This window comes from Geotrypetes seraphini, chromosome 3 (genome assembly GCF_902459505.1).
Source record: "Geotrypetes seraphini chromosome 3, aGeoSer1.1, whole genome shotgun sequence".
NCBI classification, from domain to species: domain Eukaryota; kingdom Metazoa; phylum Chordata; class Amphibia; order Gymnophiona; family Dermophiidae; genus Geotrypetes; species Geotrypetes seraphini.
This window is the reverse complement of record NC_047086.1, coordinates 88,806,784-88,822,896: the sequence shown is the minus strand read 5'-3', so window position 1 is coordinate 88,822,896 and position 16,113 is coordinate 88,806,784. Positions and strand designations below refer to the sequence as shown.

The following is a 16,113-nucleotide window of genomic DNA, read 5'->3' as shown; positions in this document are numbered from 1 at the left end:
GACCAGGAACTTGTTGAGCTTCCGGAGGTCCAAAATGGGGCGTAAGTCCCCGGTCTTCTTTGGGACCAAAAAGTAACGGGAGTAAAACCCCCGCCCCCATTGGGTTGGGGGGACCGGCTCCACCGCCCGAAGGCTCAACAAGGCCCTGGCCTCCGAGAGGAGAAGAGGAAGCTGGGCTCGACTGCAAGGAGAGGCCCCTGGCGGTTGTTCCGGCGGCATGGCTGAGAAGTTTAGCGAGTAACCCTCGGAGATGAGACGGAGCACCCAAGCGTCTGATGTGATCATCGTCCAGGCCGAATGAAAGGCCCGCAGCCGGCCCCCAATGGGCAGGGGGTCCGGTGAAAGTGCGGAGGGGGCCCGCCCCCATCCGCTCATCACGTCAAAAAGACGGCGCCGGTTTAGACGCCCCTTGCGCCTGAGGTTTATGCTGGCCCACTCTGCCCTGCTGCTGGGGTCGCCGGGGCGGGGGCCTAGAGAATGCCGGCGTGGACTTTTGAGGGTATCGCCGCGGTGGAGGTCTAAACGGCTTCTGCGGTGGTACCCGGGGTTTAGGACGGACCAAGGAGGCGATGGAGCGCTCATGTTCAGACAGACGCTTGGTCGCCGCCTCCAGGGACTCATCGAATAATTCCGACCCAACACATGGCAGATTAGCCAGGCGCTCCTGCAAGTTCGGGTCCATATCAACCGTCCGGAGCCATGCGAGACGGCGCATCGCTACCGCAAAGGCTGAGACCCTGGATGCCAACTCAAATGCGTCGTAAACGGCATGAAAAAGATATAGACGCAGCTGTGACAAGTTGGCCATAAAAGTACCAAAGTCCCCCTTATGGGAATCCGGCATGACCCCATGAAAACGGGGTAACGCCTTCACCATCTGCCTCAGGTAGGATGAAAAAGTGAATGCATAATTTAGGACCCTGGCCGCCATCATGGAATTGGAGTAGAGGCGGCGACCAAACTTGTCCAGGGTCCGCCCTTCCCTTCCGGGAGGCACCGCAGCCGAGACCCTAGAAGGTTGAGACTTTTTTAATGCCGACTCGACCAGCAACGACTGGTGAGACAGTTGCGCTTTTTCGAAGCCCTTGCACGGGATGGTACAGTACTTCGACTCCATCTTCGACGGAACCGCTGTGACTGTAAGAGGGGAGTCCAAATTTCTCAGAAAGGTCTGATGGAGGACTTTATTGAGAGGCAGATGAGGAGTCTCCCTCGGGGGAGAAGGCAAATCCTGCTCCTCTAAAAATTCCTTTGTATATTGAGAACCGGAGACCAGATCCAGGTCCAAAACCCTCCCCATATCAAGCACAAATCTCGAAAAGGAGGAGGGCTTGGAAGGCGGGGAGGGAGATCGAGAAGGCCCCGCCGCCAAAAAGGAAGGGGAAGCCTCACGGGAATACCGAGGTTCCCTACCCGTGCCAGACCCCGAACCCCACGACGCCGCACCAAGCGACCTCGACGGGGACCGCCTATGCCCCGAGGAACCCCTAAGAGAAGTCCCCGGGGTACGAGGCACCGAGGCCCGCCCCTTCCGTTTCGGCGAGGAGTCCCTCGATAACCCTCCCTCGGAGGAACGGAAAAGCCTCGGATTGTTGAGGCGGAGCTCCGAGACACGCAGCGTCTCAGCCCCGGTCGGCGAGGAGCGACCGCGTTTCCGAGGAGAAGCCCGAGGACGTTTGGGCTTCCTCGGCCGATGCTCCGCCAGAGGCCGACCCGAGGGCGAGGAGCCCCGGGAGGACCTCGACGAGGAAGAAGAGGAAGAGATCCTCCTAACCCTGCGTACCTTGTCCCGCGGCCGCACACTCCGCTCAGGCTGGTCAACCGAGGTCGAGGGCAAGGTCGGGGTCGAGGCCGGAATCACCCCGGGGGTCGAAGTCGAGGGAGCCGAGACTGAGGCCGCCGAAGCCAAGGCCGTCGAGGTTGACGCCGGCTGCATGTGCGCGAGGGCACCAGACAGCTCCGAAGCAATGAGGGCCTGGAGTAAGTCCTGAAAAGCAGGAACTCCCATCATAGCCGGTAGATCCGGGGCCGGCGGGTGCTCCCTCGAGGGCGACCTTGGTCTCGAGTATTCCCACGGGGCACCCGACTTCGACGCTCGGGGCGGGGCCGAGGACGACCCACCCGCCCCCGTCGATGAGCCCGAGGATGGCTTCTTTGAGGCTGGAACAGAAGAAGGAAGTGAGGACTTACCCACCGTCGACTTTGGGGTCGAGGACACCGGCTTAGACGAAGCGGGCTGTCGGGGCGAGGTCGAGGGAGTCGAGGCCGAGGTCAAGGCCGGGACCGAAGCCGAGGTCGAAGCCTTCCCCGCCGCGGGGTCCACAGCAAAGAGCTCCGCCATTCGGGCACAGCGGCGGCGGAGAGCTCTCTTCTGAAAGGTCGAGCACCTGGTACAGGAGTCAGTCGGGTGCTCAGGGCCTAGGCACAATAAGCACCACCGGTGGGGATCGATAATTGAAAGCAACCGATCGCACCGGGTGCACTTTTTAAAGCCCGTCAAGGGACGGGACATGAACACAAAAATGGCCGGGAACGAACGAGGTCCCGCGGCCGCGGCTACCGGGAGCCCCCGGAGCCAAACGAAAAACTTTTTTTTTTTTTTGACGATAATTAACACACAAACGAATAAAAACAACAAATCAAGCACAGCAACCGAGAAAACACTCTCAGCCGCGGTGTCAGAAGGCAAAAGATATAAAGCACAATTTCCACAGGGCTTCTGGCTCCGCGGAAAAAACTGAACTGAGGACCACGAGGTGGGGATGCACCCTCTAGTGGGCAAGAAGGCATGCACATGCATGGTGCAGCATAGCAAACTTGAAACTTCAATCAAGTTTGCTTGAAAAGCTGTCCGCGTTGGGGCTCCGTAGATGACGTCACCCACATGTGAGAATATCATGCCTGCTTGTCCTGGGATAAATTCCTGTATCTTTTGAAGTACTGTGATATTATTGAGATTTGTTTTGTGATATAAAAATATTGAACCAGATAAAGCAACAATCCTTAAATTATGTTACTGTAACAGTACTTTGTGGCACTCCCATTCACCCAGTTGCCTCCCAGACTAACTAATCCAGAACTGAACACAATATTAAGTAACTCAGCAATAGAGAAGTCTGCATGAAAAATGCATTAGAGAAGCAAAGATCAAAAGTCTCTTATAGGAACCTAGGTCTTCACTTAATACTATGCGATACCCCTGCTAAAACAGAAGCATTGACTGTTGGTAGCATAGCATATCCAGTTCAAGATCCTCTCACTCACACACCATACACTTCTTCCAGTACCCCTCTCTACCTTTCTTCCACCATTGTCTCTTACACTCCATCACATATGCTCTGTTCCTAGGTAGAGTTGATAAATCGATCTTCCACCACATTCAGCAGCACTGGAGCATAGGAAACAGCGAGTGGGGTAAATGGACAATACTCGGATTGGAAGAGCGTCAACAGTGGGGTGCCGCAGGGCTCGATGCTTGGACCCGTGCTCTTCAACATCTTTATAAATGATCTGGACATTGGTACAACGAATGAGGTGATTAAATTTGCGGACGATACGAAGTTATTCAGAGTAGTAAAGACGCAGGGGGATTGCCAAGATCTGCAACTTAACATAATCAGGCTTGAGGAATGGGCATCAAATGGCAGATGAGGTTCAATGTGGATAAGTGTAAAGTGATGCATGTAGGTAACAAAAATCTCATGCACGAATACAGGATGTCCGGGGCGGTACTTGGAGACCTCCCAGGAAAGAGTCTTGGGAGTTCTGAGCGACAAGTTGAAGAAGCCATCCGCACAATATGCAGTGACGGCAAAAACGGCGAACAGAATGCTAGGAATGATAAAGAAGGGGATCGCAAACAGATCGGAGAGGGCTATCATGCTGCTGTACCGGGCCATGGTGCGCCCTCACCTAGAATACTGCAGCCAGCACTGGTCGCTGTACATGAAGAAGGACACGGTACTACTCGAAAGGGTCCAGAGAAAAGCGACTAAGAAGTTTAAGGGGCTGGAGGAGTTGTCGTCACACACCAAAAGATTAGAGAAACTAGGCCTCTTCTCCCTCAAAAAGAGGAGATTGAAAGGGGACATTATCGAAACATTCAAGGTACTGAAGGGAATAGACTTAGTAGATAAGGGCAGATTGTTCACCCTCTCCAGGGTAGGGAGAACAAGAGGGCACTCTAAAATTGAAAGGGGATAGATTCCATACAAACATAAGGAAGTTCTTCACCCAGAGTGGTAGAAAACTGGAACCCTCTTCCGGAGTCTGTCATAGGGGAAAACACCCTCCAGGGATTCAAGACAAAGTTAGACAAGTTCCTGCTGAACCACAACATACGCAGGTATAGCTAGTCGCAGGGCACTGGTCTTTGACCAGCGGGCCACCGCATGAGCAGAATGCTGGGCATGATGGACCACGGGTTTGACCCAGCAGCGGCAATTCTTATGTACTTATCATCTGCCTTTTATCTGTACTTCATAGCACCTTCTCTCTGGAACTCTTTGCCTGAACATTTGCGTCTTGAACTTTCTTATCCTAAATTTAAATCAGGGTTGAACTGACCTTTGACTTGGCACTTGACTTGTTACTTTTCTATCATAATTGAAGTTCCTTATTTCTAATTCATAATATTTTATTATAAACTGCTTTGCTACATTAAGATTAATAAACCAACCATAAACTTATGTAAGACCCAATTTGTTTTAGCAGTTCACTAAGCGGCATCAAGAAGCACCTGCTCTGTTTAGGCGACCTACTGACTGCAACTGAGTATTGTATTAGAACAAAGCAGGTGCTCCAAGTCAGAATTGAACAAGAGTATTTGTATCTTTAGAGTGACCTAATTTGGCTGTCACATTTTTAAATTCTCCATATTTGAAATATCTAGCCACATCATGGCCTAGCTAGCTTTGGATCATAGTAGAACATCTCCCCCCCCCCCTCCTCCTGGACTGGAATTATGCCTGGCCTGGAGAATGGGGAGCAGTCCAGGTGGCATTTTCCATCATCAGCATCAAAATGGTGGTGCCTAACCCCCAGCAGTATGTCCCAACACACCCAGGAGACAACTGTTACTAATTTGAAAAATGGTGGCCAAAAGGACTGCCAGAAGAGGGGAAATGTTCTGTCACGATCCAAGAATAGGTCAAAGTGTTCCCTGGACTGAGTAATGAGTAGGGTCACAAGACTGTGAGGAACTGATAAGGGAGATCAAGGGCTACCAAAGAATTTGAAGAGCTGGAGAAAGTGCAAGAGCAACCTGAACATGGGGGGGCACTTAGACCACCAGGGAATTACCTGGGCAACTAGGGAACCTTTCTTGGGAGGGGGGATCAGGAGGAGGTACAGGGGCTAATTGGACCACCAGAGAATTTTGTGTGATGGAGTACAGTGGGTAGGTAGATACATAGGCCACCCAAAATCTTTTGGTAGGTTTGCTTATTTATTGGGATTTTTTTAATTGCCTTTCCATGAAGAGATTCACACAAAGTAGTTTGCTATACATTAAATAGTAATCAGGTACTAAGTATTTTCTGTCCTGGCAGGCTCACAATCTAACTGTGGTATCTGGAACAATGGAGGGTTAAATGACTTCCCAGTCACAGGGTCACAACCTCAGGGTGCTAAGGCAACAGCTCTAACCACTAGCAGATTTTGTGGGCATCATCAGAGATAAGTAAGTGCAAGGGGGCCAGCAAGGATTTTTTTTTTTTTTTTTGGGGGGGGGGGAGTGGGGATAATAGGCCATTAAATAATTTTTTGAAAGTGAGCCAGGAGGGGGTTACTTGAGCCACCAGGGAATGGAGGTGGAGATCTGGAAGAGATGGGTGGTGTAAGACCACCTAGGGTATTTTGAAAGGAGAAAGTTGATAAAAGGTGGCGGCGCAAGGGAACCAGGAAATTTGTGTGTGTCAAAACCATTAGGCTATTTTGGGGATACTTTTCTGGCGTAAGCTGTGCTAGGAAAAAAAAAAACCTATCACCATCTGGCAACCCCAGAAGGAACGAAACTGTGTCGAGAGATGCAAAAGGCTTGGGAGCAGTACTAGAGAAATGGTCCTGGAGGGCAGCCTGCAAAGTAGGAATACCTGTTTTCACTCTGTTGGCCCGGCAGGTACAAGACCCCCTCCCTCACCGAACCCAAGTGTCCGTCTTCTAGAGCAGCTACTCTTCAGCATGCAGCAAAACGATCCCTGGTGGCCCGGCAGAACCCAAAACTTCCAGAAGCCCACACCAGATACCTTAAGTTCTCGCAACCCCTCTTGACCGGGACGGAAACTTAGCCTTGGATCGTGGCAGAACTCATCCCCCCCTCCCCGCAACTCTGAACTATACCTCCTGGTCTGGGGAACAGGCAGAGGTCCTGGAAACGTCCTTCCTCATCGGCCCCATTTTTCAAAACGGCGGCACCTGACCCCTCCCCCCCCCCCAACGGTGCGTCATGACGTAGCTTCCGCCATCTTAAAATGTTGCGGGTGAGACGAAGAATGCTGCCTAGACTGTTTCTCGGGCTACGTATAAAGCAAGTCCCAGAGAACGGAGACGTTTTACCACGGTCTGACGCTAGACTAGGCCAAGGTGTTATCCGGAGGAGCTGTGGTGACGAGACGGTTAGATTGAGTCGGGAGGGGAATGGTTGTGTGTGCGCTGTAGCTTGGAAGGAGTTTAGGGTCTTGTCCTGAAGGGTTTGAGAGCAGTGTATGAGTTTTCATGGATTTATTTATATTTTTTATTAATTGATTAACTTATTTAGTGATGGGGTGAGAAGTATAAGGGAACTACTTGCCTGGAATAAATTACCCGAGTTTGTCCGTTAAGCCTTAAAAGCAGACTGAAACCCCACCTTTTTTTATTTAGCTCTCGATCCTTAACCCTACTCCTCTGCCCTCCAACCAAGTCAGCTCAGCTGATTAAGCGTTCCCCTTAACTGTATCCATAATGTGACCCATTTATTTTTTTTCTTTAAAACGGGACATCTGTTAATTTTCAGCCCCGCCCCCAATTTCTTCCATTCATTTTTCATGTATATAAAATATCTTATTAATTCATAATGGTAACCATAAAATTAAAAAAACAAACCAAAAAACCCACAAAGCACACTATACACAGAGAAAATGTTAATTATCATTTATGAGTTTGGTTGTTTTTTTTTCAAAGATGTCAAGGCAGATGACTTTAAAATATGCATTGTCACCTCCGTAACTATAGAAAAATAGACAAATATAGTGCAAAATATAAACTGCCGATATAAATTCTCAAAACTGATGCATTTTGATCACTACATTGAAAATAAAATCATTTTTCCTACCTTTGGTGATTTCATTGGTCTCTGGTTGCACTTCCTTCTGACTGCGTCCAATCATTCTTTATTTTGCATCCAACATTTCTTTCACAATCCAGCCCCATCCCTTTTGGGTCGAGGTCTCTCTCTCTCTTTTCCTTCTGTTACCCTCCCCAGATCCAGTGTCGGTTCTCCTTTGTACCTACCACCACCTTTGTTCCAGATCTCCCTCTCTCCCTCCTCTGTTATGCTCTTCCATCTCTCTGTTCTTCCTCAGGGTCTTTCCCCCTCTGTCTCTTCTGACTGCACCTCCCATAGTCCAGTATCTGCCTCCTGTCTTTCCCCTTTGGTCCAGGCCTTTCTCTCTCTAGTCTTCTTCTGCTTACAACCCCCCCCCCCCCCCCTTTCTCTGCCTATCTCTCTCTCCTTCCTTCTTCCCTCCCTCCTTCCTATGTCCTCCTCACTGCCTTCCAGCCTTTGTCCCACCCCTCCCCCGAAGCCTGCCTGCCTCCCTCCCTGCCGCGCCAAAGCCAGCCTGCCTGCCTGTCTACCTCCCTCCAAAGCCTGGCCTACCACAGATTCTTCTGCTCCCCCCACCTGGTCTGCCGCCCGCTGTTGCTTCCCGCCCGTCACCACAACAACTGCAGGAAAGGAAGGTCCAGGTGCCAGCCCACAAGCCTCTCCGGTATCAATTCTGATGTCAGAGAGGAAGTTCTGGGCCAGCCAGGCAGCAATTGGCTGGCCCAGAACTTCCTCTCTGCTGTCAGAATTGACGTCGGGGAGGCTTGTGGGCCGGTGCCTGGACCTTCTTTTCCTGTAGTTGAGGCAGGGAGAGAGCCCATTCTCTGCAATCCCCTGTCCCATTGTCCCCACACATAGCTTTGGGACGCCGTCTCTGAAAACGGGGCATTTCTGCATCATGAAGCTGTGTGGGGACAACGGGACAGGGGATCTAAAAACAGGATGGTCCCGTTCAAAACAGGTCGTATGGTCACATGTATCCATGACATCCTGTTTATCTGTCTTGCCTGTATAGATTGTAAGCTCTTTCGAGCAGGGACTGTTTTCTTACTCTTTGTGACTCTACAGCACTACATTCGTCTGGTAGCGCTATAGAAATAAGTAATAGTAGTAGTAGTAGTTGGCCTACCATTAATTTTTGGGAGCAACAAGGGGGCTACTAGGGAACTTTTTATGGAGTTAGTTGAAGGAGTAGGGAGGGTGTCCCAAGGTCTACTTCAGCCACGAAGGAATGGGGGAAGGGGGTCAGTGGAGAGAAAGAAAGGGGGAAGGAAAAGGTTTGGAAAAGTCCATAAACTGCTGTTGAGACAGACATGGGCGAAGCTACTGTTTCCCTGGATTGGTGTCATGGAATGCTGCTACTATTTGGGATTTTGCCAGGTACAGTGGTGCCTCGCATAACGAACGCCTCGCACAGCGAACGCTGCGCACAACGAACTTCTTGTCTTGATTCGTACAACGGACTTCGTTTCACACAACGAAGTCGCCCGAGCTGCATCCTTCCGCGCAGGCACTGCGCTTAACTGCCCTCTCTCACTTGTTTCCCCTGATTATCCAGCATCTAGCCTTCCCCCCCAAACACTTCCTGTTTCCAGCGAGGCGGCCCGCGTCAGAGGGGACGGGGTATCGAAGCGCGAGCGAGCTGCAGAAGTGGTGTTGGTGGTGGACGGCCTCAGGTATGAGTTAGGATGGTGGGGTGGGGAGGGGAGGCCTGAGAGCGAGCATGAGCGCACAGGGAGGAGACGGGGAGAGACGCGCTGGATTGGCAACGGTTGCTCTCTGTCACCTCCCGGCTCCAGCGGCGTGACAGTTTTCAAACAGGCGCGTGGTTCTTTCTAAGCAGAACCACCAGCTTTAACGGCGCTGATTCCCGACTACAGCCTCCAACAGATGACTGCTTCCCATTGCATCCGGCCGCTGGCAGGTCTCGCGCGCAGCAGCCAATGGGTGCCAGCCACGAGTCGGCCAGCACCAGAGGGGGGAATCAGGAGAGACGAGCATCAGAGGGTGGAGGAGAGGCAAGGTAGAAGAAGAAAATCAGAGAGGAGGAGAGAAGCAGAGAGAGAGAGATTGGACAAAGAGGAGGGGATGGTGAAGGAGGAAGAGAACAGAAAAGGAAAGCATAGGAGGAGCATTAGAGAGGGAGAGGAGAAGACAATTTGCCAGCCTGAGAAACTCCCTAACCCCTTATGCTGCTGCACAGGGAAATGGGGAAAAATGACAGACAGACAGCGGGAGGGAGGGAGACAGAAAGAAAGACACAGGGGCAGTGAGAGGGACAGAAAGACAGACAGAGAAAGGGGGCCAGAGAGAGAGTCAGCGGGAGAAGGAAAGGGGGCTGCTTTGGGGGGGCGGAGCTACTCTCGCCGCTTCCCCGATGCTAGAAAAAAAAAAAAATGAACAGTTAAGTCCCAGTTTTTGCAGCTGAGACTCTGCCCTCTCTCACTGTAAAATTAGACTCTACTTAGTCTGTCTTTAAATTTAAAAAATGTGTGTTGTTTTAAAAAACAATTATGTTTTTAGATGTATCTAAATAAAAATAATAACAAAAAATTTATCTTTTTTTATGTCATCTTAGCATATTTTATGCTACAGAACGAATTATTTTTTTTACATGTATTGTTATGGGAAAACGCGTTTCACATAACGAACTTTTCGCATAACAAACTTGCTCCTGGAACCAATTAAGTTCGTTGTGTGAGGCACCACTGTACTTATGACTTGGATTGGCCTCCGTGAAGAGTAGACGGTATACTGGGCTAGGTGGACCATTGGTCTGAGCCAGTAAGGCTATTCTTATGTTCTTGTGCAACTGTTTCCTTTGAGGGGGTAAGAGGTGATAGTAGCCTCTCTACTCACTCTTGATTTCACTTAAGTAGTTCCTGAAGGAGAAGTGACATTTGCACAAAACACATTGCACAACAACAGAAATCCTGGAGCATCAAGCTTCCCTTTGACTTTCTCTTGCTACAGTTATGTTTTGAGGCTAAATATATTACATGATGTAAGCATCCATACTTTAGTCAAAAGAATACCATCCTTTACTGTATTTATTCCTTTTGCTGTATTTCTAGTTTTGCTGAACAGATCAATATGGGATAAAAATATTAGGCTATAAGCCAATGGTTCCTAAACCTGTCCTGGGGGAATCCAGCCAGTCAGGTTTTCAGGATATCAACAGTGAATATTCATGAGTGATTTGCATGCACAATCTTTGATAGGAATATTCATTGTGAATATCCTAAAAACCTGATTTTTTTTTTAGAAGAAAAAATGAAGGCAGATAAAGACCATATGGCCTATCTAGATGCCGCGCAAGCGGACTGCTGGGCACGATGGACCTCTGGTCTGACCCAGCAGAGGCACTTCTTTTGTTCTTGCACAATTTTCCACATCCTGCATGGAAACTCTACCTTAACTCTCATGAACTGTAAGTAAGATTCAGCGGTATATCAAATTTGAATAAACATATTCAGTTCCTCATGGTCCACGTCAACCAGAAATCTTAGTAAGCTTCTGATGAACTACCCCACAACAAAAGGCCTCAGATACAAACGTATACCGGCACAAAGACAAGGAACAACCTCCCAACAATCATCAGATCTGAACTGAACTACCTTACATTCTGAAAAAAAACCTGAAAATTTCTCTATTCAACACAGAAAATGACCTACCTCAATGATACTACACACACTGTCATCCAGGTGACCTTGGACTAAGTTACCTCCACCTTCTATCTCGGAGCACCACTCCTTCAACAATACTAGCTTATCTCTTCTAGTATTGTACCATCGCTCAATCTATATTGTAATCTATCTCCTGTAGCATCCTTATATTGTACCAAATTGTATCTCCTTAATTTGTTCTGTAAGTTGCCTTGAACCTTTTTAGGCATAGTGCGACTCATAAATCTGAGATTATATTAGATCTACTATCCCTTGATAGACCTTCAGTTTGTCCCAGTATGGCAATTTTATGTTTTTACTCATCCCAGGCTTTCTTGAATTCAGATACATTTCTTATCACTGGGAGACCATTCCATGCATTTACCATCCTTTCCGTGAAAAAGTATTTTCTAAGGTTATTTCTTAGTCTATACCGTTTCACCTTCATCTGTGCCCCCTCATTCCAGAGCTTCCTTTCAATTGAAAGAGACTTGCCTCATGGGTATTTATGGCACATAGGTATCTAAACGCCTCTATTATATCTCCCCTATTCTGCCTTTCCTCCAAAGTATACGTATTGAGATCTCTAAGTCTGTCCTCATATATTTTATGACAAAGATTACCATTTTAGTAGCCTTTCTCTGGACCATTGTGAGAGGGTCAGGTCAGAAATCCTCCCTTACCAGTGTTGCACTTTTACTTTTGGGCAGCAGGGGGAGCTAGCCCAAGTGTAAGTAGACTCCAGGTCCCAGAAGGCAGTGAGCCTTTGCAGCTCAGTGCTGAGGCACATTGGGAGAATGATGCAGTCCAACTGAAGCGGAGGGGCAGGACTCATCTAGAAACAGTGGCATACCTAGCATATGTGACACCCGGGGCCCATCAATTTTTGACACCCCCCCCCCAATCTATATGAAAAATATGATTTTTAGTAACAATCTACATATCGCACAATAAGAGTGTACCTAGGAAAAGGCAGCATCTTAAACACTACAGTGAGCACTAGAACACCAACACATACATTGTAAAACTAAACAAGCCAGATCCCGCACAGTCAATTGATCCTGCAGTCTGCCAACTGAAAACTATGTTCTTTTCGTACACACAGAACAGAGATACACCCTCGCCCAATATGGAATAATCACAAACTAAAAATTGTTTTATATTGAACTTATATTAAAGTACAATTGTCAGTTTATAAATCAGCGTCTTCACCCCACTCTCTCTTCCCCATTTCCTTTCAGCGTCCTCAGCCCACTCTCTCTCCACTTTCCTTCAGCGCACACACATAAAAACAAGCAAGTAATTTTATATCATTTTCATTCTATTCATTCATAGAAATTAAAGTTTAAATAATGCCAGTCGCATAACAAAACATGATTTTACAAAAATAATTCCCTGCACAGTCAAGCCTGCAAGGATTGCTAGATGTCTTTCAGCAGCTCCCCTCCCTCCCTCCCTCTTACCTTCGTGGCCAAGTCAAAATGATCTACCAACAATAAAATTTTAAAAACACAAAGCACACTGTACGCAGAGAAAATGTTAATTATTTATATTTCGCGGGTTTTCAGAGGTGTCAAGGCAGATGACTTTATGCAATGTCACCTCAGTAACAACTATACAAAAATAGACAAATATACCCCCTCCCTTTTTACTAAACCGCGATAGTGGTTTTTAGCGCAGGGAGCTGCGCTGAATGCCCCACGCTGCTCTCGATGCTCATAGGCTCCATGTGCTAAAAAACGCTATTGCGATTTAGTAAAAGGGGGCCTTAGTGCGAAATATAGACAGCATATATAAATTCTCAAAACGGACACATTTTGATCACTAAATTGAAAATAAAATCATTTTTCCTACCTTTGGTAATTTCATCAGTCTCTGGTTGCACTTTAGTCTTCTGAATGTGCATCCAATATTTCTTCCCTTCTTTCAGCCTCCTGTATGCTTCCTCTCCTCCAGACCTCATTCCCTCCCCCAACTTTTTCTTTGTTTCATCCTGCCCCCTTCTTTTTTTCTCTCTCTATGCCCTCTTTCTTTCTTTCTGTCTGTCTCTCTCTCTCCGTGCCCCAGAACGTCCTCTCCAACATCAGAATTGACGTCGGGTGGGAAGAGTTGGTCGGCCCCGTGGGGAAGAAAAGCAGGGAGGGAGAACTCGGCGCCGGCTTGTTCCCAATGGCGGCAGTGGCAGCCTATTCCCTGGTGGGTGGCCAGTTGTGCACCCCCTTGGGGCGTGCATCCGGGGTGGACCGCACTCCCCTCCCCGCCCCTCCTTGGTATGATCTGAACTGAACTGTCTAGAAAGAAGGACAAAATGCCCTAGCAGTTAATCAATGAGGTCCCACAGAAGAAACCTCCACAGAGAAACTTTTCCCAGTTGTAGGCTAGAAGGGAGCCCTTGAAGGTAAAGTGTTTGAGAGTGTCAAGGTGACGGCTGACAAAAGGTTTACAGAGAGAGCCTGGCAGAGTGAGAAGTCTGTATATGGATTGAAGATTTGGATGTTAAAGGTGTTGGCTAACATAAGCCAACCTTAACATTGAATATTGTGGAACTCAGTGTTGGGATTGAGTAAATTCCTTTGATAAAGGAAGACTGAAATGTGGAACTGAATTAATGTTCTAAGAAATAATTGGTGTGCTTTTCCTGAGAAAGTGAGGAAATAGGCTCAGGTCTGGAGAAGAATAAAAGTTTTGTTTCACCTTTTAAAGTGTTTTTGTGAATGTCTGGATGAATATGCCTAGAGTTCCAGGAAAACCCAGACTGGACTCTTATCACAGCCATCCTGTTTATATAAGAACATAAGGGTTGCCGCTGCTGGGTTAGACCAGTGGTCCATCATGCCCAGCAGTCCGCTCTTGCGGCGGCCCTCCAGTCAAAGACCAGTGCCCTAACTGAGACTAGCCCTACCAGCATACACCCTTATTTAGCAGGAGCTTATCTAACTTTGCCTTGAATCCCTGGAGGGTGTTTTCCTCTATGACAGACTCCGGAAGAACGTTCCAGTCTTCTACCACTCTCTGGGTGAAGAAGAACTTTCTTATGTTTGTACGGAATCTATCCCCTTTCAACTTTAGAGAGTGCCCTCTCGTTTTCTTAACCTTGGAGAGGGTGAACAACCTGTCCTTATCTACTAAGTCTGTCCCCTTTAGTACCTTGAATGTTTCGATCATGTCCCCTCTCAATCTCCTCTGTTTGAGGGAGAAGAGGCCCAGTTTCTCTAATCTTTCGCTGTACGGCAGCTCTTCCAACCCCTTAATCATCTTCGTCGTTCTTCTCTGGACCCTTTCGAGTAGTACCGTGTCCTTCATGTATGGTGACCAGTGCTGTACGCAGTACTCCAGGTGAGGTGCACTATGGCCTGGTACAGTGGCATCATAACCTTCTCAGATCTGTTGGTGATCCCCTTCTTTATCATTCCTAGCAATGTTTGCCCTTTTCGCCGCTGCCGCACATGGCGCAGATGGCTTCATCGACTACTTCCTTAGTACATATATATAATGTTCTCGGAACACACCAGGTACCATAAAATTTTCTGGATATCCACAATGAATGGGTTGAGAAGGCCTGAGTTAGAGTAATGCTCTGCCAACTGGTACTACAGTTGATCCATTTCAGGATGTAATTCCCCCCCCCACACACACACACACACACACATGCAGAAACTTGTAAGCGTTGTTTTTGTGTTTGTTTGTTTTTAAGAGAATGTAATTGGAAACTCATAACTACAAGTCCCTGCATCCAACGGAGTAGATTTTGGCCTCATTTCTGGTGGAGTTAAGTGAGATTGCCATGGAACAGAGTTATTTTATGTTTGAGGACAGCTTTATCCAACAATGCTCTGGGGTGGCAATGGGTTCCTCTTTTGCCCCTACGGTGGCCAATCTTTGTCTAATTTTGAAGATAAATGAATTTCCAGTGCAATAGGTGAGACATTCTAGACAATAGAGTTATTTCCCCATACTTGCATGCTCTACAGAAGGAATCCACTCCGGATTTTTCACTTGCCTCTGTAGTACTTCACTTATTGGTTTAGTGCCCCCACTTCCGACCCCCTCCTTCTCTCTCTCCCCAGACTATGGCTGATTACTTCCATGACAGTTTAAATTCACAGTTTAATTACAGACCATTTTTGTGATTCTCTTTCTTTGTCCTCTTTTTCCGATTCTTCCCTTTTCCTCCCTTTTTTCCCTTTTCCTCCTGTTTCCCTTTCATTCCTTTTTCCTTTTTATTGCTCCTTTTTCCTTCCCCCTTTTTTCATTTCTCTCCCCTTTCCCTTCCTTCCCCTTTTTGCCATTTCCCCCTTTTACTTCTCTTCCCCTTTACTTTTCTCTCTCCTTTTTCACTTACCTTTTTTCCTTGTGTCCTTCACTTTGTTCTTCTTATTCTTGTTATTGCAGTTTTTCAAGGTTTTTTTGCATTCATATACTCTTTTCTTTCTGCATTGCTGTTCCTTGTGGCTATGCATTTTTTAAACCTGCAATTTGGTTGCAGCACACATTATTTTACTCAGTTAGTATTTGCATTACCAAGGAAACTGACATCTTATAAAGTATCTTCATGAGATTGTATACATTGGTATCCATACCTGTCTAGTCTGATTTGTTGACTCCTGAGACAGCGCTTTTGCGCCAAAACACAGATGTGCATTGAGTCCAACTAATAAACTGCTTTTTAACCTTGAGATGGAACTGTTTTGGTCCTCCCTTACAGGTGAGATCCTAGCCACCAAAATAATATTATTTGCATGTGCAAATGCGTGCACCCCAAAATCCTGAATCATAGCCAGTAATGGGTTCAACAAATATTAAAAAGCATTGCTGAAAAAGCAGAGCCCTGCAGGATCCCACACTCCAATCTTTATATGTATGACACTTTGGCCTTGTAGACCACTGTAAATGAACAGTCCAGAATGAAGGATGAAAACCGTACCAGTGTGCAATCCTGAAGGAGTATAGTCTGCACAGAGTGGCAGGTGCAATTTTGGTCACCCTATTGGGCAGATTGGATGGAACATGCCAGTCTTTATCTGCCATCACTTACTGTGAGAGTGTGTGTTACTACTTGTAAATAGTATAATGTACTGTTGATGGCACATGAAAATCATGAAATGTGGTTGATTTTTCCTGTTCATTTGCCAACAATATGGA

The 16,113-nt window shown here is 47.4% G+C and overlaps 1 protein-coding gene across 1 annotated transcript in view; it reads right to left on the bottom strand.

Moving 5' to 3' along the window:
* TAF1B (TATA-box binding protein associated factor, RNA polymerase I subunit B) overlaps positions 1-6,431 on the bottom strand; it is a 193,458-nt gene extending 187,027 nt beyond the window's left edge. The window contains exon 1 of the mRNA XM_033937405.1: positions 6,340-6,431. Coding sequence (XP_033793296.1) covers positions 6,340-6,396 — 57 coding nt within the window. The 5' untranslated portion in view covers positions 6,397-6,431. The remainder of the gene's footprint in view (positions 1-6,339) is intronic.
* Between the last annotated feature and the right edge of the window lie 9,682 nt (positions 6,432-16,113).